At 47.4% G+C, this 27,430-nt stretch overlaps 1 protein-coding gene across 16 annotated transcripts in view; it reads left to right on the forward strand.

The window, feature by feature from the left end:
* Positions 1-27,430, forward strand: part of DYTN (dystrotelin) — a 332,586-nt gene that overhangs the window by 80,824 nt on the left and 224,332 nt on the right. For 10 of the 16 annotated variants that reach the window (XM_073646371.1, XM_073646361.1, XM_073646366.1 and 7 more), the window contains one exon: positions 16,751-16,854. The exons of 1 other annotated variant lie outside the window; for it this stretch is intronic. In XM_073646371.1, coding sequence (XP_073502472.1) covers positions 16,753-16,854 — 102 coding nt within the window. In that variant the 5' untranslated portion in view covers positions 16,751-16,752. Of the gene's footprint in view, positions 1-7,599; positions 7,760-16,192; positions 16,373-16,750; positions 16,855-17,224; positions 17,298-27,430 lie in introns of those variants that run through there. 5 more of the 16 variants (XM_073646365.1, XM_073646369.1, XM_073646374.1 and 2 more) reach the window with 3 other exon arrangements.

Raw genomic sequence — 27,430 nt, forward strand, 5'->3', positions numbered from 1 at the left:
ACGTGTTTTATATGGATGTGTGGAGGAAGCTTTAGGGAGGGGACTAAAGAAAAAATTCAATTTTAGTGTTTTGCTTTTTTTTCTCTTTTTATGGTGTTTATCAATCAGGTTAATGCCATATTTAGAAAAAGAAGAAAACCTATGCAGAAAAGAAATACCAAACGATATAACCAAACTATATATATTTGCCAAAGAATACCAAAATCAATGAGACACCAAAAAAATGTATTCTGAGACTAAACTATTACAGATAAGAAATCAATTTATTAGCATAGAACTACACAACACAAAATAAAAACACGAATAATTAAAACACAAAATATAAAAAGAGGAGATCTGGGTGTATCCATAATGTAAAAATTATATAGGCCAACATGCAAAAACCAGCTCATGATAATATTACAAAAATGCTTATTGAAGTGCAATGTGCAAAAGCAAATAAGATATAATATATTTATACACAATGCATAATATTATAATAAATCAATTGTTAAATCATGATAGTATAATAATATGACAGAAAGTGCAAAGTGCTTTAGCAACCATGATTAGGTCTATGAACCATAAATGAATATAAATGCAAAATATTATAATAAATGAATTTCTAGAAAGTGCAAAGTGCTTTAACAACCATATATACGTCTATGGACCATGAATTTATATAATTGATAAGTAAGTGTCGTCAACAAATAGATATATAAATATATTCCAAGTGGAAATTAGACCACATATGCATGTAAGAATGATGGCCAATCAAGTGAATAATAAAGAGTACAACATACACCAAAATTGGACACACCGCTAATCCCCTCACACCACTCCAACGCGCGTTTCATTCACTTTCCCACCTCTGTATATATATATATTTTTTTCCCTTCTTTTATCATTATTATTTTATTATTTTTCCTTATTTTATATATATACTTATTTATATTTATTCACATATTTATTCATTTTTTTCATATCTTTTTCCTTCGTATCCCCCTTTTCTTGCTTATTTATCACCATTCCCTTATGTTTTTTTTGTTTTCAATACTGTGATATCTATCATTAGCATGTTTTTTTCTTCTATGGGCAATCTTTCCCTTATCTAATATGGTTGCGGTAATATAGAGTGCGGCTTTGAATTATGTGCTGCTCGTCATTGGCATAATCTGGTAAATCCACTCCTTTGCCCCTTTTCAACGTGGCTGCGGCAGCATTGTGTGCCGCTCTGCGCATGCGCTCTGCCGCCCAGCATTTTGGGTGTCCTGGATATCACGTCGCGAACCGTGACCAGCGTTGCACTTGGTGACATGTCTCCCGGACATCCGGTGCACGGATCGGCGGCGCGCTTGCGGCAGTAGCAGCGCCATGTAACTATAGCGCTGCCTTAGATATAAGTATGTACAGCTGTGTGGGGCCTTTTTAATCTCCCAGATCCCCTCCACTTCACTCCCTGATGAAGCGAGAGCGAAACGTGCATTGGAGTGGTGTGAGGGGATCTGCGGTGTGTCCAATTTTGGGGTATATTGTACCCTTTATTATTCACCTGATTGGCCATCATTCTTACATGCATATGTGGTCTAATTTCCACTTGGAATATATTTATATATCTATTTGTTGACCACACTTACTTACCAATTACAGTGCCTACAAGTAGTATTCAACCCCCTGCAGATTTAGCTGGTTTGATAAGATGCAAATAAGTTAGAGCCTTCAAACTGCAAACGACAGTAGGTTTTATGAACAGAAGCATAAATCTTACAAACCAAAAAGTTATGTTGCTCAGTTGAATTTTATTAAATTTTAAACATAAAAGTGTGGGTCAATTATTATTCAACCCCTATGTTTAATATTTTGTGGAATAACCCTTGTTTGCAATTACAGCTAATAATCGTCTTTTATAAGACCTGATCAGGCCGGCACAGGTCTGTGGAGTTATCTTGGCCCACTCCTCCATGCAGATCTTCTCCAAGTTATCTAGGTTCTTTGGGTGTCTCATGTGGACTTTATTCTTGAGCTCCTTCCACAAGTTTTCAATTGGGTTAAGGTCAGGAGACTGACTAGGCCACTCCAACACCTTGACTTTTTCCCTCTTGAACGAGGCCTTGGTTTTCTTGGCTGTGTGCTTTGGGTCGTTGTCTTGTTGGAAGATGAAATTACGACCCATCTTAAGATCCTTGATGGAGGAGCGGAGGTTCTTGGCCAAAATCTCCAGGTAGGCCGTGCTATCCATCTTCCCATGGATGCGGACCAGATGGCCTGGCCCCTTGGCAGAGAAACAGCCCCACAGCATGATGCTGCCACCACCATGCTTGACTGTAGGGATGGTATTCTTGGGCTCGTATGCAGTGCCATCCAGTCTCCAAACGTCACGTGTGTGGTTGGCACCAAAGATCTTGATCTTGGTCTCATCAGACCATAGAACCTTGAACCAGTCTGTCTCAGAGTCCTCCAAGTGATCATGAGCAAACTGTAGACGAGCCTTGACATGACGCTTTGAAAGTAAAGGTACCTTACGGGCTCGTCTGGAACGGAGACCATTGCAGTGGAGTACGTTACTTATGGTATTGACTGAAACCAATGTCCCCACTGCCATGAGATCTTCCCGGAGCTCCTTCCTTGTTGTCCTTGGGTTAGCCTTGACTCTTCGGACAAGCCTGGCCTCGGCACGGGAGGACACTTTCAAAGGCTGTCCAGGCCGTGGAAGGCTAACAGTAGTTCCATAAGCCTTCCACTTACGGATGATGCTCCCAACAGTGGAGACAGGTAGGCCCAACTCCTTGGAAAGGGTTTTGTACCCCTTGCCAGCCTTGTGACCCTCCACGATCTTGTCTCTGATGGCCTTGGAATGCTCCTTTGTCTTTCCCATGTTGACCATGTCTGAGTGCTGTTCACAAGTTTGGGGAGGGTCTTAAATAGTCAGAAAAGGCTGGCAAAAGAGATCTTTAATCCACACATGTGAAGCTCATTATTCTTGGTGCCTGAACTACTTCTTAATACTTTAGGGGGACCAAACAGAATTCTTGTGGTTTGAGGGGTTGAATAATAAATGACACTCTGAATTAACTTTTAACGTTTTAAAAAAAACAAAAAAACAAAAACAAAATTTGCTGCAGTGCATTTCCCACTTCCAGGCTGATCTACAGTACAAATGTCACAATGGCAAGTTAATTCCGCATATGTCAACCAGCTAAATCTGCAGGGGGTTGAATACTACTTGTAGGCACTGTATATAAATTCATGGTCCATAGACGTATACACTGTGTTCCAAATTATTATGCAAATAATATTTTCTCAGATTTTCCCAAATTACCTATATGAATTGCAGTCATTGTAATTTTCCAGTCAAATAACTATTAGAGTACAATTGAAAGGTTTTTGTACAAACTGCCTATGATAACAGTATATTTTTAAAAAAATAAAAAACTCAAACTGCACTCAAAATGCATGTTCCAAATTATTATGCACAGCAGAGTTTTCAACCTTTTCATTTTAATAAAGAACAAAAAAATGGTCGTTTTTGAAATTATAAGCATTAGCAGGTTATTACAAACTGAAATCAAACAGTTTTCAACTCAAAACTTTATTCTAGGTGATGTAACATTTGCACATAGGACCCCTTGTTCGAAAGGAGCTTCTGAACTCTCTCGTCCATTGAATTTGTCAGGTTTTGGATGGTTTCTGCTTCAATTGTTTTGCATGAGGACAGAATACCCTCCCAGAGCTGTTGCTTAGATGTGAACTGCCTCCCGCCATCATAGACACTCCTTTTGATGATGCTCCAGAGGTTCTCAATGGGGTTGAGGTCAGGGGAGCATGGGAGTCACACCATAAGTTTGTCCCCTTTTATGCCCATAGCAGCCAGAGATGCAGATGTGTTATGTGCAGCATGAGACGGGGCATTATCATGCATGAAAATTATCTTGCTGAGGAATGCACGGTTCTTCTTCTTGAACCATGGCAGGAACTGCTGTTTGAGAAACTCAACATACATTATGGAGTTCATCTTTACCCCTTCAGGGATCCTAAAAGGGCCGACAATCTCTCTCCCCATGATTCCAGCCCAAAACATTACTCCACCTCCTCCTTGTTGGCGCCGTAGCCGTGTTTGCATGGGGTGTCCATCAACCAGCCATCCTCCACTTCATCCATCTGGAACATCGAGATCATTTCATGCATGATAATGCCCCGTCTCATGCTGCACATAACACATCTGCATCTCTGGCTGCTGTGGGCATAAAAGGGGACAAACTTATGGTGTGGCCCCCATGCTCCCCTGACCTCAACCCCATTGAGAACCTCTGGAGCATCATCAAAAGGCGTGTCTATGATGGCGGGAGGCAGTTCACATCTAAGCAACAGCTCTGGGAGGGTATTCTGTCCTCATGCAAAACAATTGAAGCAGAAACCATCCAAAACCTGACAAATTCAATGAATGAGAGAGTTCAGAAGCTCCTTTCGAACAAGGGGTCCTATGTGCAAATGTTACATCACCTAGAATAAAGTTTTGAGTTGAAAACTGTTTGATTTCACTTTGTAATAACCTGCTAATGCTTATAATTTCAAAAATGACCATTTTTTTGTTCTTTATTAAAATGAAAAGGTTGAAAACTCTGCTGTGCATAATAATTTGGAACATGCATTTTGAGTGCAGTTTGAGTGTTTTATTTTTTTAAAAATATACTGTTATCATAGGCAGTTTGTACAAAAACCTTTCAATTGTACTCTAATAGTTATTTGACTGGAAAATTACAATGACTGCAATTCATATAGGTAATTTGGGAAAATCTGAGAAAATATTATTTGCATAATAATTTGAAACACAGTGTATATGGTTGTTAACCCCTTTACAACCTGGGGCATAATAGTACGCACCAGGCTGTCACCCCCTGTTCCACGCGGGCTCTGGCGGTGAGCCCACACTGAACCGGGCACATGTCAGCTGATTTATACAGCTGACATGTGCCCGCAACAGCCACGGGTGGAATCGCGATCCACCCGCGGCTGTTAACATGTTAAATGCCGCTGTCAATCTCTGACAGCGGCATTTAACAGCGCCGCGCAGGAAGCCCGTCACTTACCCTTCCCATCGGTGACCCCATCACGTAATCGCGGGTCACTGATGGGTGGGCATGACAACCCTGGGTCTGCAGCAGACCCCAGTGGTTGTCATGTACTGATCACTATGAGCGCCACCTAGTGGTCGGCGCTCATAGCATAGGAGCATTTCTGCTACATACAGTAGAGGTGATCTGCTCATCACCTCTATGTAGCAGAGGCGATCAGACAAGTGCTGCTTCTAGTCTCCTATGGAGACTATTGAAGCATGCAAAAAGTATAAAAAAAATGTTTTTTAAAAAATATAAAAGTTTAAATCACCCCCCTTTCACCCCATTCAAAATAAAATAATAAAAAAAAAAACACATACACATATTTGGTATCGCTGCATTCAGAATCGCCCGATCCATCAATATAAAAAAAGAATTAATCCGATCGGTAAACGGCGTAACAAGAAAAAAATTCTAAACGCTAGAATTACGTTTTTTGGTCGCTGCAACATTGCAATAAAATGCAGTAACGGGCGATCAAAACATCGGATCTACCCCAAAATGGTATCAATAAAAACTTCAGCTCGGCACGCAAAAAATAGTCCCTCTGCCGGCCCAAAATCCCGAAAACGGAGACGCTACGGGTTTTGGAAAATGGCGCCATTTTTTTTTTTTAGCAAACTTTTGGAATTTTTTTTCACCACTTAAATAAAAAAGAACTTATACATGTTTGGTATCTGTGAACTCGTAATTACCTGGAGAATAAGAATGGCAGGTCAGTTTTAGCATTCAGTGACATGGTAAAAAAAATTTAAAAAAACATCTGTGGTATTGCACTTTTTTTGCAATTTCACCGCACTTGGAATTTTTTCCCATTTTTCCGTACACGATATGGTAAAACCAGTAATGTCGTTCAAAAGTACAACTCTTCCCGCAAAAAATAAGCCCTCATACGGCCATATTGACCAAAAAATAAAAACCCTATGGCTCTGGGAACAAGGGGAGCAAAAGACGAAAATGCAAAAACGGAAAATCCCAGGGTCCTTAAGGGGTTAAAGCACTTTGCACTTTCTAGCAATTGATTTATTATAATATTTTGCATTTTTATTCATTTATGGTTCATAGACCTAATCATAGTTGCTAAAGCATTTTGCACTTTCTGTTATATTATTATACTCTCATGATTTAACAATTGATTTATTATAATATTATGTATTGTGTATAAATATATTATATCTTATTTGCTTTTGCACATTGCACTTCAATAAGCATTTTTGTAATATTATCATGAGCTGGTTTTTGCATGTTGGCCTATATATTTTTGACATTATGGATACACCCAGATCTCCTCTTTTTATATTTCGTGTTTTTATTTTGTGTTGTGTAGTTTTATACTAATAAATTGATTTCCTAATGCCATATTTAAATAGATTTTTCTGAATGCGGCAAAAATGTTTAGTTTTTTTTTTTTTAAAGTATTAAATAGGGGTAGAAGGGGCGATTTGAATTGTTACATATATTTTTTTAATTTCTTCATTTTTTTTCTTTATTTTTTTAGTCCCCATAGGAGACTTCAACCTGATATATACTGTATCCTGCAATACTATATTATTGCTGTACACAGTGAAAATCTAGGTCTCCAATGGAGCTAAGCTTATGTCTGAGCTTCACAGGAGGCCTGAGATGACAATAATGGAGGTGTATAGCAGATCTGTGTGTATGTACCAGAGCTGTGTAACAGAGTTATGTACTTATGTAGCAAAGCTGTGTTTGTGTATGTAGGGCAGCTGTGTGTAGCAGAGTTGTGTGTTTGTGTATATGCCGCCGAGCTGTGCGGGTGTGTGTGTACAATAGATATAAAAGGTCTACACACATTCCTGTTAAAATGTCAGGTTTTTTGTCATGTAAAAAAAAATCATATCAAGAAAAATCATTTCAGAACTTTTTCCACCTTTATGTCACTTACAATCTGTACAATATCATTGAAAAACAAATTTAAATCTTTATGGATGGAGAAAAAGTAAAATAAAGAACTAAAACAATGTAGTTGCATAAATATGTAAATTGTCTCTTCAGAGAGGAAGAGGACCAGAACTCTAGTGCCACCTACAGGAAGAAGCAATCCTAAAAGTCAATAGTGACCCTTTAACGAGTTTTATCACATGACTTAGGATATAAGCCAGAACCAGAAACTAAATTTGCAGACAGTGTGTTTTGGGGCACTGCCCCTCGTCAGTGCAAAGTGTGAGTTCTGGTTTGGTTGGATGAGAGGCGTCAGACCGGTATCTAAGGGGTAACATTTCTCCTTGTGGAGAGCGACATGTTAAATATGTCACGGTGAGGAGACTTTTAAAGCCGCAATGCTCCTCTGGGAAATATGTAAATTGTCTCTTCAGAGGGGAAGAGGACCAGAACTCTAGTGCCATCTACAGTGCATAAATATGCACACCCTTAAGCTAATACTTTGTTGACGTAGCCTTTGAATTTGTGACAGCATTCAGTATTTTTGAGTAGCAGTCTATCAGCATGGCTCATCTTGGCAATCTTTTCCCACTCTTCTTTGCAGTAAAATTTCAAATTTGTCAGACTGCAAGGGCATCTCCTATCTACAGCGCCATCTTCACGTCACCCACAGATTGTAAATTGCTTCCAGGTCTGGACAGTAGCTGGACTATTCCCAAACTTTAATTTTCTTCTGGAGAAGCCAATCTTTTGTTGATTTGGAGGTATGGTCCTAGTGGTGCTGAAATGCAAGATTTAAAAGAACCTAATCCAGCTATTGGGTCAGCACTGAATAAGAGCTCTGCAAAATGCCTCCTACCTGCCATTATCTGCGGCTCCTCTTTAGTTAGCCAGATTTTTATGTTTTTTTTTATCTTTGTAATATTGTTTAAAGCATTTTTAAATATTTTTTGCTTACTTTTCTAGTCCCCCTAGAGGACCTGAATCTATGGTAATCTTGTCACTTGTACTATGTACTGCTACATTTCAGGATTGCAGTACATAGAGAAATTAACCAGCTGGAGTACAGCTGATGATGGCATCAAAGCCATCATCAGCTGTACTCCAGCTGGTTAATTTCTAAAAGCTGATGATGAAGATGATGGCATCAAAGCCTCCATAAGGCCTCTGACTACCACAGTGTCCAATCAGAAACCTACAATTACAGTGGAGGGGATAATGTGCTCTTGAATAGACACAAACCTTAAATGCAACCAGGTCCGGCTCCATGTTTTCGTGGGCCCTGGGCGAAATAGTCTCAGTGGGCCCCTTTAACACATACCACGATTCATGATGCAGAGATACCACAGAGAAATATAGATATAGTACAATGCAAAGATTTCACTTCTTACGTTACATGAGCGATATCTATTGTAAATTCTACAATAGCTCAGAAACCGGTGAACCCTCACAGCGCACTGTGCGTGCCCTGTGGGGAGTCAAAAGTTTTAATTTTAGACCGGACAGTATAGTCCTCCATACAGAATTATGGACTCCACATAGCCCTCCATACAGTATTATGAGCTCCATATATTGCTTCATACAGTATAATGAGCTCATATATTGCTTCATGCAGTATAATGAGCCCCATATATTGCTCCATACAGTATAATGAGCTCATATATTGCTCCATACAGTATAATGAGCCGCATATATTGTTTCATACAGTATAATGAGCCCCATATATTGCTTCATACAGTATAATGAGCCCCATATATTGCTTCATACAGTATAATGAGCCCCATATACTGCTTCATGTAACATACCTGGCGGCGTCCTTGCATGGTGGTCCATCTCCCACTGTGCAAGAGCGCGCACTTGATCTCCAGTCCAGAATGTCTCTCTGGCTTCCCTCCATGCTGTCTGTTTGTGTCTGTTTCTGCTGCTTAAGGGCGGCGCCCGATCACTTCCTGCTTTTTGTACCTGCTGTGGGTCACACCCCTTGTGCGTCCTCAGCCTATTGCTGTCTGTCACCTGGTATATAGCTCAGCTGCTCCCATCTATTCCTGCCTGAGCATAGTGTTTCATTCAGTGTATGCTTGCACTCTGAAGGTGCCAGGTCCCGTTCTGTGTTCTCTTGTCTGCCTATCCTGGAGGCTGTATTTCCAGGCCTGTCTGAACACGCTCCTAGCCTGTTCCTCCTGCCTTCTAGGGGCCGATTACCTAGACCCGTTCCTGTATCTTGTCTGACCTGTCTGAACACGCTCCTAGCCTGTTCCTCCCGCCTTCTAGGGGCCGATTACCTAGACCCGCTCCTGTATCTTGTCTTTCCTGTCTGAACACGCTCCTTGCCTGTTCGTCCTGCCTCTCTGGGGGCTGTATTCCCAGACCCGCTCCTGTATTCCGCTGTAGTGTCGGTCTCCTCCGTACACTCAGTTCCAGTCTGAACTCTCTCCTATCCTTTACCTGTTTTGCCTCTATGTCCGTTCCCTTCCTTTTTCTGCAGAGTCTGAACTCGTACCTAACTCCTGCTTGTTGTCTCTGTACTCCCGTTTGTGAGTTTGTGGTCCACTCGCTACTTCTCTGCAAGTACCCTGTGGGTGTCTGGCTCTGCCTTTCCCTTCCTGTCTGTTCCGTGTGAACAGAGCCCTGTCCCCCCTACTCAGCCTTGCCTGCTCTGACTCCTTTTCTCACTGCTCCGGCGGTTCTAGCCTGCTCTAACTCCTTTGCTCACCGCTCCGGCGGTTCTAGCCTGCTCTGACTCCTTTGCTCACCGCTCCGGCGGTTCTAGCCTGCTCTGACTCCTTTGCTCACCGCTCCGGCGGTTCTAGCCTGCTCTGACTCCTTTGCTCACCGCTCCGGCGGTTCTAGTCTGCTCTGACTCCTTTGCTCACCGCTCCGGCGGTTCTAGTCTGCTCTGACTCCTTTGCTCACCGCTCCGGCGGTTCTAGTCTGCTCTGACTCCTTTGCTCACCGCTCCGGCGGTTCTAGTCTGCTCTGACTCCTTTGCTTACCGCTCCGGCGGTTCTAGCCTGCTCTGACTCCTTGCTCACTGCTCCGCAGCCTTGCTCCGCTCTGACCCTTTTGCTCACTGCTCCGGCAGCCTTGCTCCGCTCTGACCCTTTTGCTCACTGCTCCGGCAGCCTTGCTCCGCTCTGACCCTTCTGCCCGCTGCTCCGGCAGTCCTGTCCTGCCCTGCTTCTGCCCGCTGCTCCGGCAGTCCTGTCCTGCCCTGCTTCTGCCCGCTGCTCCGGCAGTCCTGTCCTGCCCTGCTTCTGCCCGCTGCTCCGGCAGTCCTGTCCTGCCCTGCTTCTGCCCGCTGCTCCGGCAGTCCTGTCCTGCCCTGCTTCTGCCCGCTGCTCCGGCAGTCCTGTCCTGCCCTGCTTCTGCCCGCTGCTCCGGCAGTCCTGTCCTGCCCTGCTTCTGCCCGCTGCTCCGGCAGTCCTGTCCTGCCCTGCTTGTGCTCGCTGCTCCTGCAGCCCCGTCCTGCTCTGTTCTTGCCCACCGCTTCGGGCGTTCCCTCTCTGCTGTGGTTGTCTACCGCATCTGCGGTTCTGTGACCCAGTCTGTACTGGGTCTTAACCTTTCTGTGCTCCAGCCCGTCCTTTCGGCCAGTACCTCCCTGCCTGCATACTCGCCTGTATCCACCCATCTGCATACCTGCCGTGTTTGCTTACATCCACCAGTCTGTGCCAGCCTAACCTGCCTGTTCCAGTAATCCCAGTGTGGGTCAACCCCCGTGTCCGGAGTTTGACCTGGAGTAGCACCTGGTCCCTCTGCCCGGTTTCTCCCTGGTGCACTGGCGTCGTATGCCGTCGTGCCACCTTGGTCGGATCGGCCAGATACTTAGTCACGCCCCTCCAGGCACTCTCCGGTCCATGGTCCAGTGGAACCACAACACCCGCACACGCCAGTCAGTCTGGGCGTGTGCATAACAGCATGCTCAGGCCCTGGTTCCCGTTGAGCCCCACGGCCTTCGCTCTCTGAGAAGTTTTCCAGCGAATACATGCATTAAAAATAAATAAAATTTATTTTTTTTCTCAGCTGAGTTCCAGGCGAATTACGCACCCGTCCAGATGGATCTATCTGCTCTCGTTCCTGCGTATCCGCCACGTTACTATGGGGATCCAAGTCAAAGTCGTGCATTTGTGGAGCAATGCATGCTACACTTCAAGTTCTACCCTCTATGTTTTCCCACCGATCGGGTTAAGGTGGCATTCATTATGTCTTACCTGGCGGGTGATGCCTTGGAATGGATCAACCCCCTATATGAAACACAGGATCCGATCCTCCTGGACCTAATGGCCTTCCTGGTGGCCTTTCTAATGGTCTTCGATGATCCTAACCCGGAGGCTCCTGCTGAAGCTTCACCTCCCAATATCCCGGAGCAGCCCCGATGGATAATGTGTGTGGGTAGCGCAATAGTCCTCCAGCCCAATGAGACTACTGTCCACCCAGAATCTTCACAGGGTGACTACGCTTTCCGGAATACATCTCCCAACCTCAAGAGGCAGTCCAGACGTGCTAGACGTAGAGGCAAGCCGTCACGCCAGGGTCTGTCCTCCCTGAGACCTCCTGACCCCAACCTTGAAGTCCCTACTGAAGCTTCATCTCCCTGTATCCCGGAGAAGCCCCAACGGGTAATGTGCGTGGGTAGTGCTCCGGTTCTCCTGCCCGAAGAGACTTCTGCCCATCCAGACTCCACACAGGAGAACTTCCTGCACCCGGCATCAGATGCTTCACCCACTTTAACCGGTGTGCATGTCCAAGGATGCTCCAAAGCTGTGGTTACCTCTGAGTCTGTGCACCTCTACTACCTGGCGGAGGACCCCCTGTTGCCTCCTGAATCCTCCGGGATACCACTCGATGACAAATGGAGAGAGACTTCTCTACACTCGGTACTCGATACTTTGTCCGCTTCGTCCTGTGAGCCTGACAATCGGTACCCCAAAGTGGTAGTTACCCCCGAGTCTCTACACCCCTCCAACCAGGCGGAGGACCTCCAGTTGTCTCCAGAACCCTTCGGGGTGCTACCTGGTAGCGAAAGGACAGAGACTCTCCTATACTCTGTACCTGATACCTCGCTCGCTTCGTCCAGTGAGTCCAACCTAGTGTACTCCGAAGCAGAGGTTACTCCCGAGTCTCTACACCCCTCCGACCAGGCGGAGGACCTCCAGTTGTCTCCAGAACCCTTCGGGGTGCTACCTGGTAGCGAAAGGACAGAGACTCTCCTTTACTCTGTACCTGATACCTCGCTCGCTTCGTCCAGTGAGTCCAACCTAGTGTACTCTGAAGCAGAGGTTACCCGTGAGTCTCTACACCCTTCTGACCAGGCGGAGGACCGCCAGTTGTCTCCAGAACCCTTCGGGGTGCCACCTGGTGGTGAATGGACAGAGACTTTCCTATACTCGGTACCCGATACCTCGCCTGCTTCGTCCAGTGAGTCCGACCTAGTGTACTCTGAAGCAGATGTTTTCTCTGAGCCTCTGCACTCTTCTGACCCGGCGGAGGACCTCCAGTTGTTTCCTGAATCCTCCGGGGTACCACCAGATAACAAAGAGACAGTGACTTTTCCTCATTATGTACCTGATAACCCGTCTATTTTTTCCTGTGAGCTTGACAAGATGTATCTCGAAGCAGAGATTACCCCCAAGTCTCTGTCCCCCTCCAACCCGGTGAAGGACTTCCAGTTGTCTCCTGTACCCTCTGGGGTGCCACCTGAAAATATGTGGAGAGAGACTTCCTTGTGTACTGTTCCTGGTACTCCACCCGTTTCGTCTGTTGCTGAGGATGGCTGGATAGGAGGTAGCATCCTAGCTAACCAGATGAGATCAGTTTTTCCTGTGGACAGTGGAAGTGATCTCCTTGAAGTGAACGACTGGTCCTCGAATTCCCTGCGGAAGATTCTGGCAGGCCTGAAGAAGAGGGGGCGTAAGGGGGGGGGTACTGTAACATACCTGGCGGCGTCCTTGCATGGTGGTCCATCTCCCACTGTGCAAGAGCGCGCACTTGATCTCCAGTCCAGAATGTCTCTCTGGCTTCCCTCCATGCTGTCTGTTTGTGTCTGTTTCTGCTGCTTAAGGGCGGCGCCCGATCACTTCCTGCTTTTTGTACCTGCTGTGAGTCACACCCCTTGTGCGTCCTCAGCCTATTGCTGTCTGTCACCTGGTATATAGCTCAGCTGCTCCCATCTATTCCTGCCTGAGCATAGTGTTTCATTCAGTGTGTGCTTGCACTCTGAAGGTGCCAGGTCCCGTTCTGTGTTCTCTTGTCTGCCTATCCTGGAGGCTGTATTTCCAGGCCTGTCTGAACACGCTCCTAGCCTGTTCCTCCTGCCTTCTAGGGGCCGATTACCTAGACCCGTTCCTGTATCTTGTCTGACCTGTCTGAACACGCTCCTAGCCTGTTCCTCCCGCCTTCTAGGGGCCGATTACCTAGACCCACTCCTGTATCTTGTCTTTCCTGTCTGAACACGCTCCTTGCCTGTTCGTCCTGCCTCTCTGGGGGCTGTATTCCCAGACCCGCTCCTGTATTCCGCTGCAGTGTCGGTCTCCTCCGTACACTCAGTTCCAGTCTGAACTCTCTCCTATCCTTTACCTGTTTTGCCTCTATGTCCGTTCCCTTCCTTTTTCTGCAGAGTCTGAACTCGTACCTAACTCCTGCTTGTTGTCTCTGTACTCCCGTTTGTGAGTTTGTGGTCCACTCGCTACTTCTCTGCAAGTACCCTGTGGGTGTCTGGCTCTGCCTTTCCCTTCCTGTCTGTTCCGTGTGAACAGAGCCCTGTCCCCCCTACTCAGCCTTGCCTGCTCTGACTCCTTTGCTCACTGCTCCGGCGGTTCTAGCCTGCTCTGACTCCTTTGCTCACCGCTCCGGCGGTTCTAGCCTGCTCTGACTACTTTGCTCACCGCTCCGGCGGTTCTAGCCTGCTCTGACTCCTTTGCTCACCGCTCCGGCGGTTCTAGCCTGCTCTGACTCCTTTGCTCACCGCTCCGGCGGTTCTAGCCTGCTCTGACTCCTTTGCTCACCGCTCCGGCGGTTCTAGTCTGCTCTGACTCCTTTGCTCACCGCTCCGGCGGTTCTAGTCTGCTCTGACTCCTTTGCTCACCGCTCCGGCGGTTCTAGTCTGCTCTGACTCCTTTGCTCACCGCTCCGGCGGTTCTAGTCTGCTCTGACTCCTTTGCTTACCGCTCCGGCGGTTCTAGCCTGCTCTGACTCCTTGCTCACTGCTCCGCAGCCTTGCTCCGCTCTGACCCTTTTGCTCACTGCTCCGGCAGCCTTGCTCCGCTCTGACCCTTTTGCTCACTGCTCCGGCAGCCTTGCTCCGCTCTGACCCTTTTGCTCACTGCTCCGGCAGCCTTGCTCCGCTCTGACCCTTCTGCCCGCTGCTCCGGCAGTCCTGTCCTGCCCTGCTTCTGCCCGCTGCTCCGGCAGTCCTGTCCTGCCCTGCTTCTGCCCGCTGCTCCGGCAGTCCTGTCCTGCCCTGCTTCTGCCCGCTGCTCCGGCAGTCCTGTCCTGCCCTGCTTCTGCCCGCTGCTCCGGCAGTCCTGTCCTGCCCTGCTTCTGCCCGCTGATCCGGCAGTCCTGTCCTGCCCTGCTTCTGCCCGCTGCTCCGGCAGTCCTGTCCTGCCCTGCTTCTGCCCGCTGCTCCGGCAGTCCTGTCCTGCCCTGCTTGTGCTCGCTGCTCCTGCAGCCCCGTCCTGCCCTGTTCTTGCCCACCGCTTCGGGCGTTCCCTCTCTGCTGTGGTTGTCTACCGCATCTGCGGTTCTGTGACCCAGTCTGTACTGGGTCTTAACCTTTCTGTGCTCCAGCCCGTCCTTTCGGCCAGTACCTCCCTGCCTGCATACTCGCCTGTATCCACCCATCTGCATACCTGCCGTGTTTGCTTACATCCACCAGTCTGTGCCAGCCTAACCTGCCTGTTCCAGTAATCCCAGTGTGGGTCAACCCCCGTGTCCGGAGTTTGACCTGGAGTAGCACCTGGTCCCTCTGCCCGGTTTCTCCCTGGTGCACTGGCGTCGTATGCCGTCGTGCCACCTTGGTCGGATCGGCCAGATACTTAGTCACGCCCCTCCAGGCACTCTCCGGTCCATGGTCAAGTGGAACCACAACACCCGCACACGCCAGTCAGTCCGGGCGTGTGCATAACACTTCATACAGAATAATGAGCCCCATATATTGCTTCATACAGTATAATGAGCCCCATATATTGCTTCATACAGTATAATGAGCCCCATATACTGCTTCATACAGCCCCATATATTGCTTCATACAGTATAATGAGCCCCATATATTGCTTCATACAGTATAATGAGCCCCATATATTGCTTCATACAGTATAATGAGCCCCATATACTGCTTCATACAGAATAATGAGCCCCATATATTGCTTCATACAGTATAATGAGCCCCATATAATGCTTCATACAGAATAATGGGCCCCATATAATGCTCCATACAGAATAATGGGCCCCATATAATGCTCCATACATAATGGACCCAATATATTTCTCCATAAATAATGGGCCCCATATAATGCTCCATACAGTATGGGCCCCATATATAGCTTCATACAGTATGGGCCTCATATAATGCTCCATACAGTATGGGCACCATCTATAGCTTTACTCAGTATGGGCTCCATATATCATTCCATACATAAAAAAAAATCAAATACTCACCTCTCCTCTCTGGTGGCTGCCCTAGACTCTTCAGCATCACTGTCTTCCAGCTCTCTGCACTGTGACTGCTCACAGCAGAGGGCACGCTGTAGTGACATCATCGCGCCCTCTGCGCTGAGATGTCACAGACTCAGAAGACGCTGGAGCTGTGGTGGAACAGGGAGAGGTAAGTACTGCAAATGCTGGGGCCCTGAGTAAGCGGGGGGGCCCACTCGCAGACCCTGGCCCTGGGCTCTCCCAAATCACGGGCCCCATAGTGTGCCAGTGCCCCCATGAGTGGGCCCCCCACTTCCTCAGGGCCCCGACACTTTCCCGGGTGCGCCAGGTGCTGACGCCGGCCCTGAATGCAACCATCTAAATGTTAAAACAGCAGCGATCAGAGCTAGCTTCTGAGCCCGCTCAATACTCATTTTTTTCTAAAAAAAAAAAAAAGAGTATTCTGCACAGTATGCATTTTACTGTATTCTTCAGAATGGAATAACGTAGTTTACAACACTATACCATGCTGCAATAAAAGGTATAACCTGCATTAATTGGCCAGAAGGACACCAAAATAACACTGTTTTAACCTCTGCAGGTCTATAGATGCATTTGGTCTATACACCTGGAGCTTCTATCAGTGTATATGCTCAAAGTAGACACGGCAAGTAATGTGAACATTGCCCAATAGGTTACGAAGGCAAGATAAGCTTTATTGTTGAATACATGGAAATGTGTTGGTGAGTAATGTGAGGAAAATAAGGTTTTCTACATTGATCTTGATACATTTTGTGACTTGTTTGACATTTTGACAATATGTTATGCTTAGATTAATCATTCAAAGACTTTTGCAGTTGGATTCTTTAATAAATACCTCCAGTTCCTCTGAAATGAAACGTGACTTAAGATCGTTAAAACATTCATAATTAACCTATTCAAAGAGAATACTGTAAAAAAAAAAAAGTCAATGTCATCTAGAAGACCCAAGACACTGTGTGAAAATAAGTCGGTAATATAAAGTTCCAGCATAATGAATACGTTTATTGGTTCATAATACTATTACTACTTTGGTGAAAATTTACTAACAACTGGTATATGTGACTCTTATTATTTATTAGACATGAATAATCACCAGTCTGAACAAGAACGTATAGAGCCACCTGGACGATGCAAGGATGGCAAGATGCATATTCCTGAAAATTCAGATACTGCACCACTGCAGGTAGATCGCCTACCTATTAAGCTGTTGTAGGTCAATATATAGTATGTTGTACTTAATGGGGTTTTCTGATAGTAGACAATAAAGTGGACCTTGGTTAGCAGATTCTGCTTATACAGGCAGCTTACTTGTACGTATGCTGTAGGAGACTGATTCCTGCTCTGCTTCCTAATCTCTTGGTCCTTACTGCTCATTAAAAGCGCAATTGTCAGACCAAATTATACAGAAAAAAATTTAATTTGTAGAGTTCTACAATAGAATTATTTTTCTAAAAAACATCAGGCCAGTGAGGTCTGACTGCTGGTACATCCACAATATCTAGAACATCCTTTCAATTTTATTTTTTGACACGATGCTGCTTCTGTCTAGGTGCTGCGTCTGGTATAGTAATGCAAGGGCGGACATATTATTGGTGCAACCTGTGCAGCCACACAGGGGCCCAAGAGGTAAGGTGGCCCATTTCAACCTCCAAAACAGGTGCAAATGTGCATTATGATGAGCTATTGGACTGCAAAGGGCCCATACACTGTTCTTGCACACGGGTCCTTTTTTTTCGTCAGTGTCTGTCAGTTTAGTAATGCAGTTCCAAGACTAGTTGAAGATCTGCTGGGTTCACAGAGGTCATATGGTAGATACAGTATGAGCCAGTGGCCCACTCTACATTCTGCTGAAGCTGCTGATCATTGCTACCAGGATTACTGGGCATCTAAGTGATCACATCCTCGCTAATCAAACAGAACATCACTTTAACCCATTATGAACATAGGATGCAATAGTACATCTTATGTCGGGGACCTGTGTATGGAGTAGGTGTAGCGCCCCGAGGGTTCGGCCGCTACAGGGGTATTGCACCTCTGCCAGAGGTGTGGAATTCCACTCCCGGGTAAGGATGGAGTATGGACCAGGGCTCAGTTAGCTGCATACAGCACACACACCCCATTTCCGAGGGACAGCTCAATGGTGCTCCCACTAGACAGAAGTGCAGGCACGACTGACTATGTCCCTGGCTGGAGTGGGGAGGGGGGTGGAATACCCAGTGCTGTAGGGGCAGATAGGGGTTGGTTCCTGAGTGTAGGTAGGAGCCCATTGGTTGCTGGTCACCTGGGCTCATGGCTAGAGGGAGGTATAAAAGGTGGGTACCATCTTAGGACAAGAGTTCAGTTCAGTCTGTTCAGTCAGTGAGAGGAGAAGACCGGGAGTGGAGGCTCTGTAGGAGCTCCACTCAGGAGCGGGCCTAGAGAGAGGCCGAGGAAGAGAGAGTGGAAGAGAGAGAGAGAGGAGGTGAAAGGGAGCTGTGATTACGTCTCATCCCAGCTCCACGAGAAAGGAACAGAAAGGAACAGGAAGGAACAGAAAAGGAGAAGAAGAGACAGAGAAACAGAAGGGCTCAGGAACAAGAAGGTGGAAGGGACCCTAAGAACCCACGAGAATTCAGGGTGAAGGGTCAGGCAGATTAAGGGTGCCGGACCCCAAGTTGGTGGAGGAGAAACTACCCTCAGCCAAAGACCGGACGTCGTGATCATTTATTGGTGCGACACCTCATCAAACCTGCTAGGAAGGCACCATATAGGACAGCGGAGAACGGGGCCCACGTTTACCCGCACAAGTCCGCGGCAGCTGGACAAAAGTGGGTCACTGGTGAGGCAGGCCAGAGAAAGGAAAGAAGGGGGTCCTGTGCCATATTCTTGAGCTGCCTGGGAGTTGACCGAGCCCCTCACCTGGTGGACACAGCACGGCTCGGGAGGTCACTACCTGTACAGAAGTGACTCGGAGTACCTGAACTGTGAGTAAAAGACATTGGACTGCAGTACGTTCTCTGTGTGCTCTTTCGCTCCTCCAACACTAATGGTACTGGGACTCTCACCACCATCACTCCCACCATCCACCACACTGCCCTGGGGCCGCACTCTTCCCGTGGGGAGTCACACCATCCCAGCTGCATACATCATCGGCCCCAGCGGTCTGCCCTGCAGTGGCGGTTCCTAATAAACGCAATCCATGGGTGGCGTAGTCGGACATTATCTAAACACCTAAAAGACTGCCACTGGTCTGACCACCCTGAGCCACGGGACCGGCTCGCCACTACTACCCCCATCGTCTCCCTATTGCCCGGTTCCGAGTGCCCCGACTTTAGCGTAGTCGGCAGGATTTCGTGCCCGCTAACAACGGGTACTGCGCGCCTGAAGAGAAAGAGACTGTTTTACTGAAATTGACTGTGTTGGAAAATGGCGCCCGCCCCAGAAGAACGGGCGCCATAATGTGCGCGCCAAAAGACCACAGGAGGCCAAAAGACCACAGGAGGCCGCCTCCCATCGTGGGCCAGAATGGCGCCAAAGAAGGAGACCGCCCCCAACAGCCATGAGCACGGCTGTGGAGATGTCCATCAAGGTGGGGGGGCTGCCCCTGAAAGTGATTGTCACCAAGTTGCCCCGGGACCACCCCCAATGGGGGTGGGAAGAGAAGAAAACTGTGGGGCAGGGCACGGTCTGGATCAGTCTAGACAGACCGCACCCGGGAATGGACGTCTTCAGCAGCACCAGCCTCCTGGCCCGAAGCCTGCTGCGGGCTGAACCGCCCTGCAGCCTAGCAGAGGTCTTAACGCAGCTCCCCCGAGATCCGGAGAGTGCGCAAGCTGCGCTGGAGGACTTGGAGCGGAGGATGGTCCGGGCACAGCGGGGTGCGCTCATCGAATGGAGAGAGGAACTGGCCCGGCAGGCTGAAACCCGCCAGCGGCAGGTACCACCCGCACCCTGGAGTCCGCCTGCCTCTGAGGACAGAGCAGGAGAAGTGAAGGCCGGAGGCGGCGTCGCGGAGAAAGCTATGAGGACCGAGGCAGGTACAGGGGACGTCACCACCCCAGGCCCAGCAGCTGCAAGCCTGCCCCAGCCTCCCGTAGCAGAACCTGAGGCCCCACTTATCACACCGGTTGCCGCGCCGCCACTGCTCCCCGCTAGGCCTCAAGCGGCGAGCGCCGCGGCCACGCCCCGCCCGGTGCCACGCCTCTTGACCCCGGGCGCCGTAAAGCGAGAAGCGTCATCGGCCCGGTCGCAAGGCCTGGATGACCCGGGCGCCATTGCTAAGCCTGCGCCCCTGTCCCGGACGGGACTGCCATCGAGCGCAACCAAGAGACCCCCGGGCCGAGTGCCCCCGGGCGCTGCTCCCCACCCAGGGCCCCCTGCCATACCACCGCTGGGCGCAGACCTGTTTGCCCAGCACACCGGTCCGGATGAACTGCCGCTGGAGTGGCCGGCCGAACTGATCAGAGGTCAGCCATGGAAGACCCAGCCCCCGCGCGAGCCTCCAATACCAGCTCCGGAGCCCGTGAAGGTCACCCCGCCCCCGCAAGAAGACGCCCAATTTGAGTGGGACCCCGCCGATGAGAGTTTAGTGGGGTTCGCTCAGGAGACCCGGGCGGACGTGGTACGTCGTCTCGAGGTTTGCCAACAACAACTGGTGACCTTTGAGCGGGAACGACGAGAGAGGCGCGTCAGAGAGGAGCGGCTGCAGGTCCAGAGTGCTGAGCAAAAACGTAAGGCCCGCCAAGACCCCCGAACTGCCCGCGGTCCCCGCATCACCGGGACCATAATCAAGTTTCATCTGGAGAATGGCTGGGGCTTTATCAGGGGTCCAGAAACTGCCGGCGACGTCTTTGTGACCCGCAGGGACGTTGAGAGTCATCTACCTGAGGGACACCGTGGCCGTAACCTGTACCCTGGTGATGTGGTCACCTTCACCCGCCACGTAGGCGCAAAGGGGCCGTACGCCCTCCATGTTCATCGGCTCACTGAGGAGGAACTACAGCACCACGGCTATGAGGAGAGCCAAGAGGAGCCGGACAGGTCTGGAGACCACCAAGAGGAGGAAGGATCGTCTGAAGGACACCGCTACTAGTAAGTAGCCACGTACCGGTGTACATAGTTACCCGTCTGGTTACAGAGAACTGTTTACTGTTCGGGACTGTTATAGAACTGTTATGGAACTGTGTGAAAGTTACCCCCTACATCCCCTAACAGGCTGAGGACCTTGAGCAGCCATTCCCCTCCCCCTTTCCAACCGGCCGAGGACTGGGAGCGGCCAATTCTTCTTAAAGCGCCCCCTACTGGTTTTATAAAAAGACTGCAACGTCTACCTCAAGACAAATTTGCCGGACTGTTGCACCTTTAAGAAGAATGAACACCTGGTCGCAAGTTGCACCACGGCCAGTACACAAGAATATGTCTTACTTAAAAAAAATAAATAAATAAATGTTTTATATGAAAAGTTTTTTTATATGCTGCTAAATAGTGTTGTGAATGTTTTCTATAGTGTTTACATGTCAAAAGAGTTCCAGAAGTATTAGTACGTGTTTTATAATAGTGTAACAAGAAAAGGAAAGTGTTTCCCATAAAGGGAATTGAACCGTATTGCCTGTTTTCTGATGTGAAAAGTTTTAAAAACTTTGCATGTCCTGTACTTAACTGTTTTTGCTCTTTTCCAGCCCGAGGACGTGCTGTGGTTTACCAGGGGGGAATGTAGCGCCCCGAGTGTTCGGCCGCTACAGGGGTATTGCACCTCTGCCAGAGGTGTGGTATTCCACTCCCGGGTAAGGATGAAGTATGGACCAGGGCTCAGTTAGCTGCATACAGCACACACACCCCATTTCCGAGGGACAGCTCAACGGTGCTCCCACTAGACAGAAGTGCAGGCACGACCGACTATGTCCCTGGCTGGAGTGGGGAGGGGGGTGGAATACCCAGTGCTGTAGGGGCAGAAAGGGGTTGGTTCCTGAGTGTAGGTAGGAGCCCATTGGTTGCTGGTCACCTGGGCTCATGGCTAGAGGGAGGTATAAAAGGTGGGCACCATCTTAGGACAAGAGTTCTGTTCAGTCAGTGAGAGGAGAAGACCGGGAGTGGAGGCTCTGTAGGAGCTCCACTCAGGAGCGGGCCTAGAGAGAGGCCGAGGAAGAGAAAGTGGAAGAGAGAGAGAGAGGAGGTGAAAGGGAGCTGTGATTACGTCTCATCCCAGCTCCACGAGAAAGGAACAGAAAGGAACAGGAAGGAACCGAAAAGGAGAAGAAGAGACAGAGAAACAGAAGGGCTCAGGAACAAGAAGGTGGAAGGGACCCTAAGAACCCACGAGAATACAGGGTGAAGGGTCAGGCAGATTAAGGGTGCCGGACCCCAAGTTGGTGGAGGAGAAACTACCCTCAGCCAAAGACCGGACGACGTGATCATTTATTGGTGCGACACCTCATCAAACCTGCTAGGAAGGCACCATATAGGACAGCGGAGAACGGGGCCCACGTTTACCCGCACAAGTCCGCGGCAGCTGGACAAAAGTGGGTCACTGGTGAGGCAGGCCAGAGAAAGGAAAGAAGGGGGTCCTGTGCCATATTCCTGAGCTGCCTGGGAGTTAACCGAGCCCCTCACCTGGTGGACGCAGCACGGCTCGGGAGGTTACTACCTGTACAGAAGTGACCTGGAGTACCTGAACTGTGAGTAAAAGACATTGGACTGCAGTACGTTGTCTGTGTGCTCTTTCGCTCCTCCAGCACTAATGGTACTGGTACTCTCACCACCATCACTCCCACCATCCACCACACTGCCCTGGGGCCGCACTCTTCCCGTGGGGAGTCACACCATCCCAGCTGCATACATCATCGGCCCCAGCGGTCTGCCCTGCAGCGGCGGTTCCTAATAACTGCAATCCATGGGTGGCGTAGTCGGACATTATCTAAACACCTAAAAGACTGCCACTGGTCTGACCACCCTGAGCCACGGGACCGGGTCGCCACTACTACCCCCATCGTCTCCCTATTGCCCGGTTCCGAGTGCCCCACGGTCCAGGGGGCGAGTCATAGGATCAGGAGCTGGGCCTGCACAATACCAGACAGATGCCATCTGTGGTACATAGCTGGCATCTGATTGTAAGTACAGTGTCCAGAGTGAGCTCTGCTCACTGCCGTTTAACACTTAAATATCGCTGTTAATTTCTGACAGTGGTGCATTGGCTTTTACTAGCCTCCGAGATCACGTGGAACTGAAGAGTTACTATGTCAATCAAAGGCTTGCTGAAGGTCCCCGTCACTGCCTTCTAGGTCCTTCTGTGAAGATCAGTCACAGGGTCAATTTTACTACATACTGCAATACTGTAATTTTGCAGTATTTAGTATATGTGATCAGATGATCGCATATACTAAAGTACCCTTAGAAAACTAAAAAAATACATTAAAAAAAAAAGTTTCAAAGTTCGGAAACAATAAAAAAATATATAAATATCATAATTGCCCTTCTTCTTTTTACCCCATTAAAAATAAAGAAATGAAAAAAAAATCAAAAATTAAACATATTTAGTATTGGTGATTCATCAAAATATTAAATTAATTAATATGATCAGTAAACGCTGTTAAGAGAAAAAAAAATCAAAACCGGATTTGTGGTTTTCTGTTGCTTCAACTCCGCCAAATAATGCAATAAGTAGCAATCAAAAGATTATTTTTACCTTAAAATCAATAAAAATTTCTGCTCACGATGCAAAAAAACAGCAAGCTTTTTTTTTTTACAAATTTCTGAATTTTTTTCAACACTTTAAAAAAAAGCTATACATATTTGGTATCAACATAATTATACTACAAAAGGAATAGATACACACGTGGTCAAAATTGTTGGTACCCCTCGTTTAATGGAAAAAAAATCACAATGGTCACAGAAATAACTTGAATCTGACAAAAGTAATAGTAAATTAAAAATCTATGAAAATGAACAAATGAAAGTCAGTCATTGCTTTTCAACCCTGCTTCCACAGAATTTATTAAAAAATAAAACTCATGAAATAGGCCTGGACAGAAATGATGGATTTGCACCCCTGAAAATAATGTGACAAAAGTGACATGTTTAATCAAGTTGTGTCCACTAATTAGCATCACAGGTGTCCACAGTCTTGTAATCAGTGTAATCAGTGGGCCTGTATATAGGGCTACAGATACTCCCTGTGCTGTTTGGTGACATGGTGTGTACCACACTCAACATGGACCAGAGGAAGCAAAGGAAAGAGTTGTCTCAGGAGATTAGAAAAAAAATTATAGACAATCATGTTAAAGGTAAAGGTTATAAGACCATCTCCAAGCAGCTTGATGTTCCTGTGACTACAGTTGCATATATTATTCAGAAATTTAAGATCCATGGGACTGTAGCCAACCTCCCTGGAAGTGGGCGCAGGAGGAAAATTGATGACAAATCAAAGAGACCGATAATACGAATGATAACAGAAGAGCCCAGGAAAACTTCTAAAGAGATTAAAGGTGAACTTCAAGCTCAAGGAGCATCAGTGTCAGATCGCACCATCCGTCGTTGTTTGATCCAAAGTGGACTTCATGGGAGACGACCAGGGAGAACACCATTGTTGAAAAAAAATCATAAAAAAGCCAGACTTAGAATTTGCCAAACTACATGTTGACAAGCCACAAAGCTTCTGGGAGAATGTCCTATGGACAGATGAGACAAAAATGGAAGTTTTTGGCAAGGCACATCAGCTCTATGGTCACAGACGGAAAAATGAAGCATATCAAGAAAAGAACACTGTCCCTACTGTGAAACATGGAGGAGGCTCTGTTATGTTCTGGGGCTGCTTTGCTGCATCTGGCACAGGGTGTCTTGAATCTGTGCAGGGTACAATGAAATCTCAAGACTATCAAGGGATTCTAGAGAGAAATGTGCTGCCCAGTGTCAGAAAGCTTGGTCTCAGTCGCAGGTCATGGGTCTTGCAACAGGATAATGACCCAAAACACACAGCTAAAAACACCCAATAATGGCTAAGAGGAAAACACTGGACTATTCTGAAGTGGCCTTCTATGAGCCCTGACCTAAATCCTATTGAGCACCTTTGAAAAGAGCTGAAACATGCTGTCTGGAAAAGGCAACCTTCAAACACGACACAACTGGAGCAGTTTGCTCATGAGGAGTGGGCCAAAATACCTGTCGAGAGGTGCAGAATGTTATGATAGGCTACAAGCACTAAGGAAAGACAGGAGATCTGTCCCTACAATAGAACTAAGCGAGATCCCTACGATGTAACGGGGAACCTGATCCTGCGATCAGACCCGCTAAAGTCCTCAGCTAGTCTGAACGAAGACCTATAGATGTGAGGGAGGGATCCCTGCAAGAACTAGGGACTGGGAGAAAGATGGACACCTCCTAGCAGAAATTGTAGCAGTAAAAAGACAAACACACAACATAGAACATAAAGGTCAAAAAGACCTAGCTAAACTGACTGAGAAAGGTTACAAAGCACCTGGCTAGCTTAAGAGTAGAAATTACAATGAAGTCCAGCATGGCCAGAAGGGCAGAGCAGGATTAAATAGGCAAAAAGGTCATGTGACCAGCAAAATAGAAAAAAACTAACAGGAGAGTTCTAACAGTACCCCTGTTCTAAGAGGATCCTCCGGATCCCCTAGGACCAGGCTTATCAGGAAACCTCTTGTGAAACGCTCTGACAAGTCTGGAAGCAGAAACATCATCCGCCCTCACCCATGAGTTATCCTCGGGACCGAAACCCTTCCAAGCGACGAGATACTGCAAACTCCCACTATACCGTCTAGAATTATGGATGCGGGAAATTTCATATTCCCCGTCCTCTACCACCGGAGGAACAGTGGCAGTGGTGTCTCTATCTGATACATCAGCTTTTTTCAATAGAGAAACATGAAACACCGGAATAATCTTCCAGGAGGTAGGAACCTCCAACCTAACAGCAGATTGGTTAACTACCTGAAGCACCTTAAAGAGCCCTACAAACTTGGGACCCAATTTTTTAGAAGGAATCCTCAACCGCAGATTCTTAGAGGACAACCAAACCATGTCACCAACCGTAAACAAAACCTCTTGACGTTTCCTGTCAAAGTACCTCTTTGATTTTTTGTTAGCCTCCTGAAGATTACCACGCACATCCATCCAAACTCTCTCCAAATCACTGGAAAAACTCTCCTCCTCAGGCACAGCCGATACCAATTTGGAGAATGACCCAAAAGACGGATGTCTCCCAGAACAACAAAAAAAAGGCGAACACCCAGCAGAAGAGGATGTATGGTTGTTAAGAGCAAATTCAGCAAGCGGCAGAAACTCAGACCACCCCTCTTGATTGTCTGCCACAAAACAACGCAAGAACTGCTCAACATCCTGATTCTTCCTTTCTGTCTGGCCATTAGACTCAGGATGATATCCAGATGAAAACGACAAATGAACTCCCAACCTGTCACAAAAGGAACGCCAAAAACAAGCCACGAACTGAGGTCCCCTATCAGAAACAATGTCAGTAGGAACACCATGGAGTCTGACAATTTCCTTGACAAAGGCCTTAGCGAGTGTCTTAGCGCAGGGCAGTTTGATGAAGGGAACCAAGTGACACATCTTGCTAAAATGGTCCACGACCACCCAGATGACCGTGAAACCCTCAGAGGGGGAAAGGTCAGTAATAAAGTCCATAGCCAGATGTGTCCAAGGTGCACTAGGAACCTCCAGAGGGCAAAGCAACCCCGCAGCAGGAGTATGAGAAGACTTAGATCTAGCACACACAGTACATTGACGCACCCACTTAATGACTTCCTTCTGCCATCCAGGCCACCAAAAACTGCGACCCACAAGTCTCTTGGTCTCAGAAATTCCTGGATGACCTGCCAACCGAGACTCATGACACTCAGCAAACAAATCTCTCCTAAAGGTCCTACGCACAAACAACCTCCTATGGGGAGTGTTAGATGGGGCATTCTCCTGTGCTTTAAGAATCTCATCTTCCAAAACGGAGTCCAATGCAGCAATCACAACACCTTCTTGTAAAATGCTCTCCTCCTCCTCAGCACCGACCATGGGAGAAAAGCTGCGAGACAACGCATCAGCTTTAACATTCTTGGTACCCGGGATGTAAGTAACGGAAAAATTAAACCGCGAAAAAAAAAGTGCCCACCTAGCCTGACGGGCATTCAAGCGCTTGGCAGCATCAAGATAGATCCGATTTTTATGATCAGTGAAAACCTGAATGGGAAATTCAGCACCTTCCAAGAGATGATGCCAGTGTTCAAATGCGAGTTTAATAGCCAGCAATTCCCGATTACCAATATCGTAATTAAGTTCAGTCTCAGAAAATTTTTTTGAAAAAAAGGCACAGGGATGTACTCCATCCTTGTTTTCCTGAGACAACACCGCACCGACCCCCACAGAAGAAGCATCAACCTCAACCAAAAACGGCTTAGTCACATCAGGCTGCATAAGGATGGGGGCAGAGCTGAACCTCTCCTTTAGAAACACAAACGCCTCAATGGCCTCAGTAGTCCACTGAACCGTATTAGCACCTTTCCTGGTGAGATCGGTCAGTGGTTTAACAATAATAGAAATTTTTTTAATGAATTTTCTGTAATAATTGGCAAAACCCAAAAACCTCTGTATCGATTTCAAACCAATAGGCCTAGGCCATTCCTGCACAGCTTGAACTTTCACCGGGTCCATCTCAAAGCCCTCACTGGAGATAATGTAGCCCAAAAAACGAATTCTCTGTACAGCGAACTCACATTTCTCTAGCTTAGCAAAAAGCGAATTGTCAATTAATAACT

This window comes from Phyllobates terribilis, unplaced genomic scaffold (assembly GCF_046119375.1).
Source record: "Phyllobates terribilis strain yellow unplaced genomic scaffold, ASM4611937v1 Scaffold_9__5_contigs__length_417890890, whole genome shotgun sequence".
Classification (NCBI taxonomy): Eukaryota; Metazoa; Chordata; class Amphibia; order Anura; family Dendrobatidae; genus Phyllobates; species Phyllobates terribilis.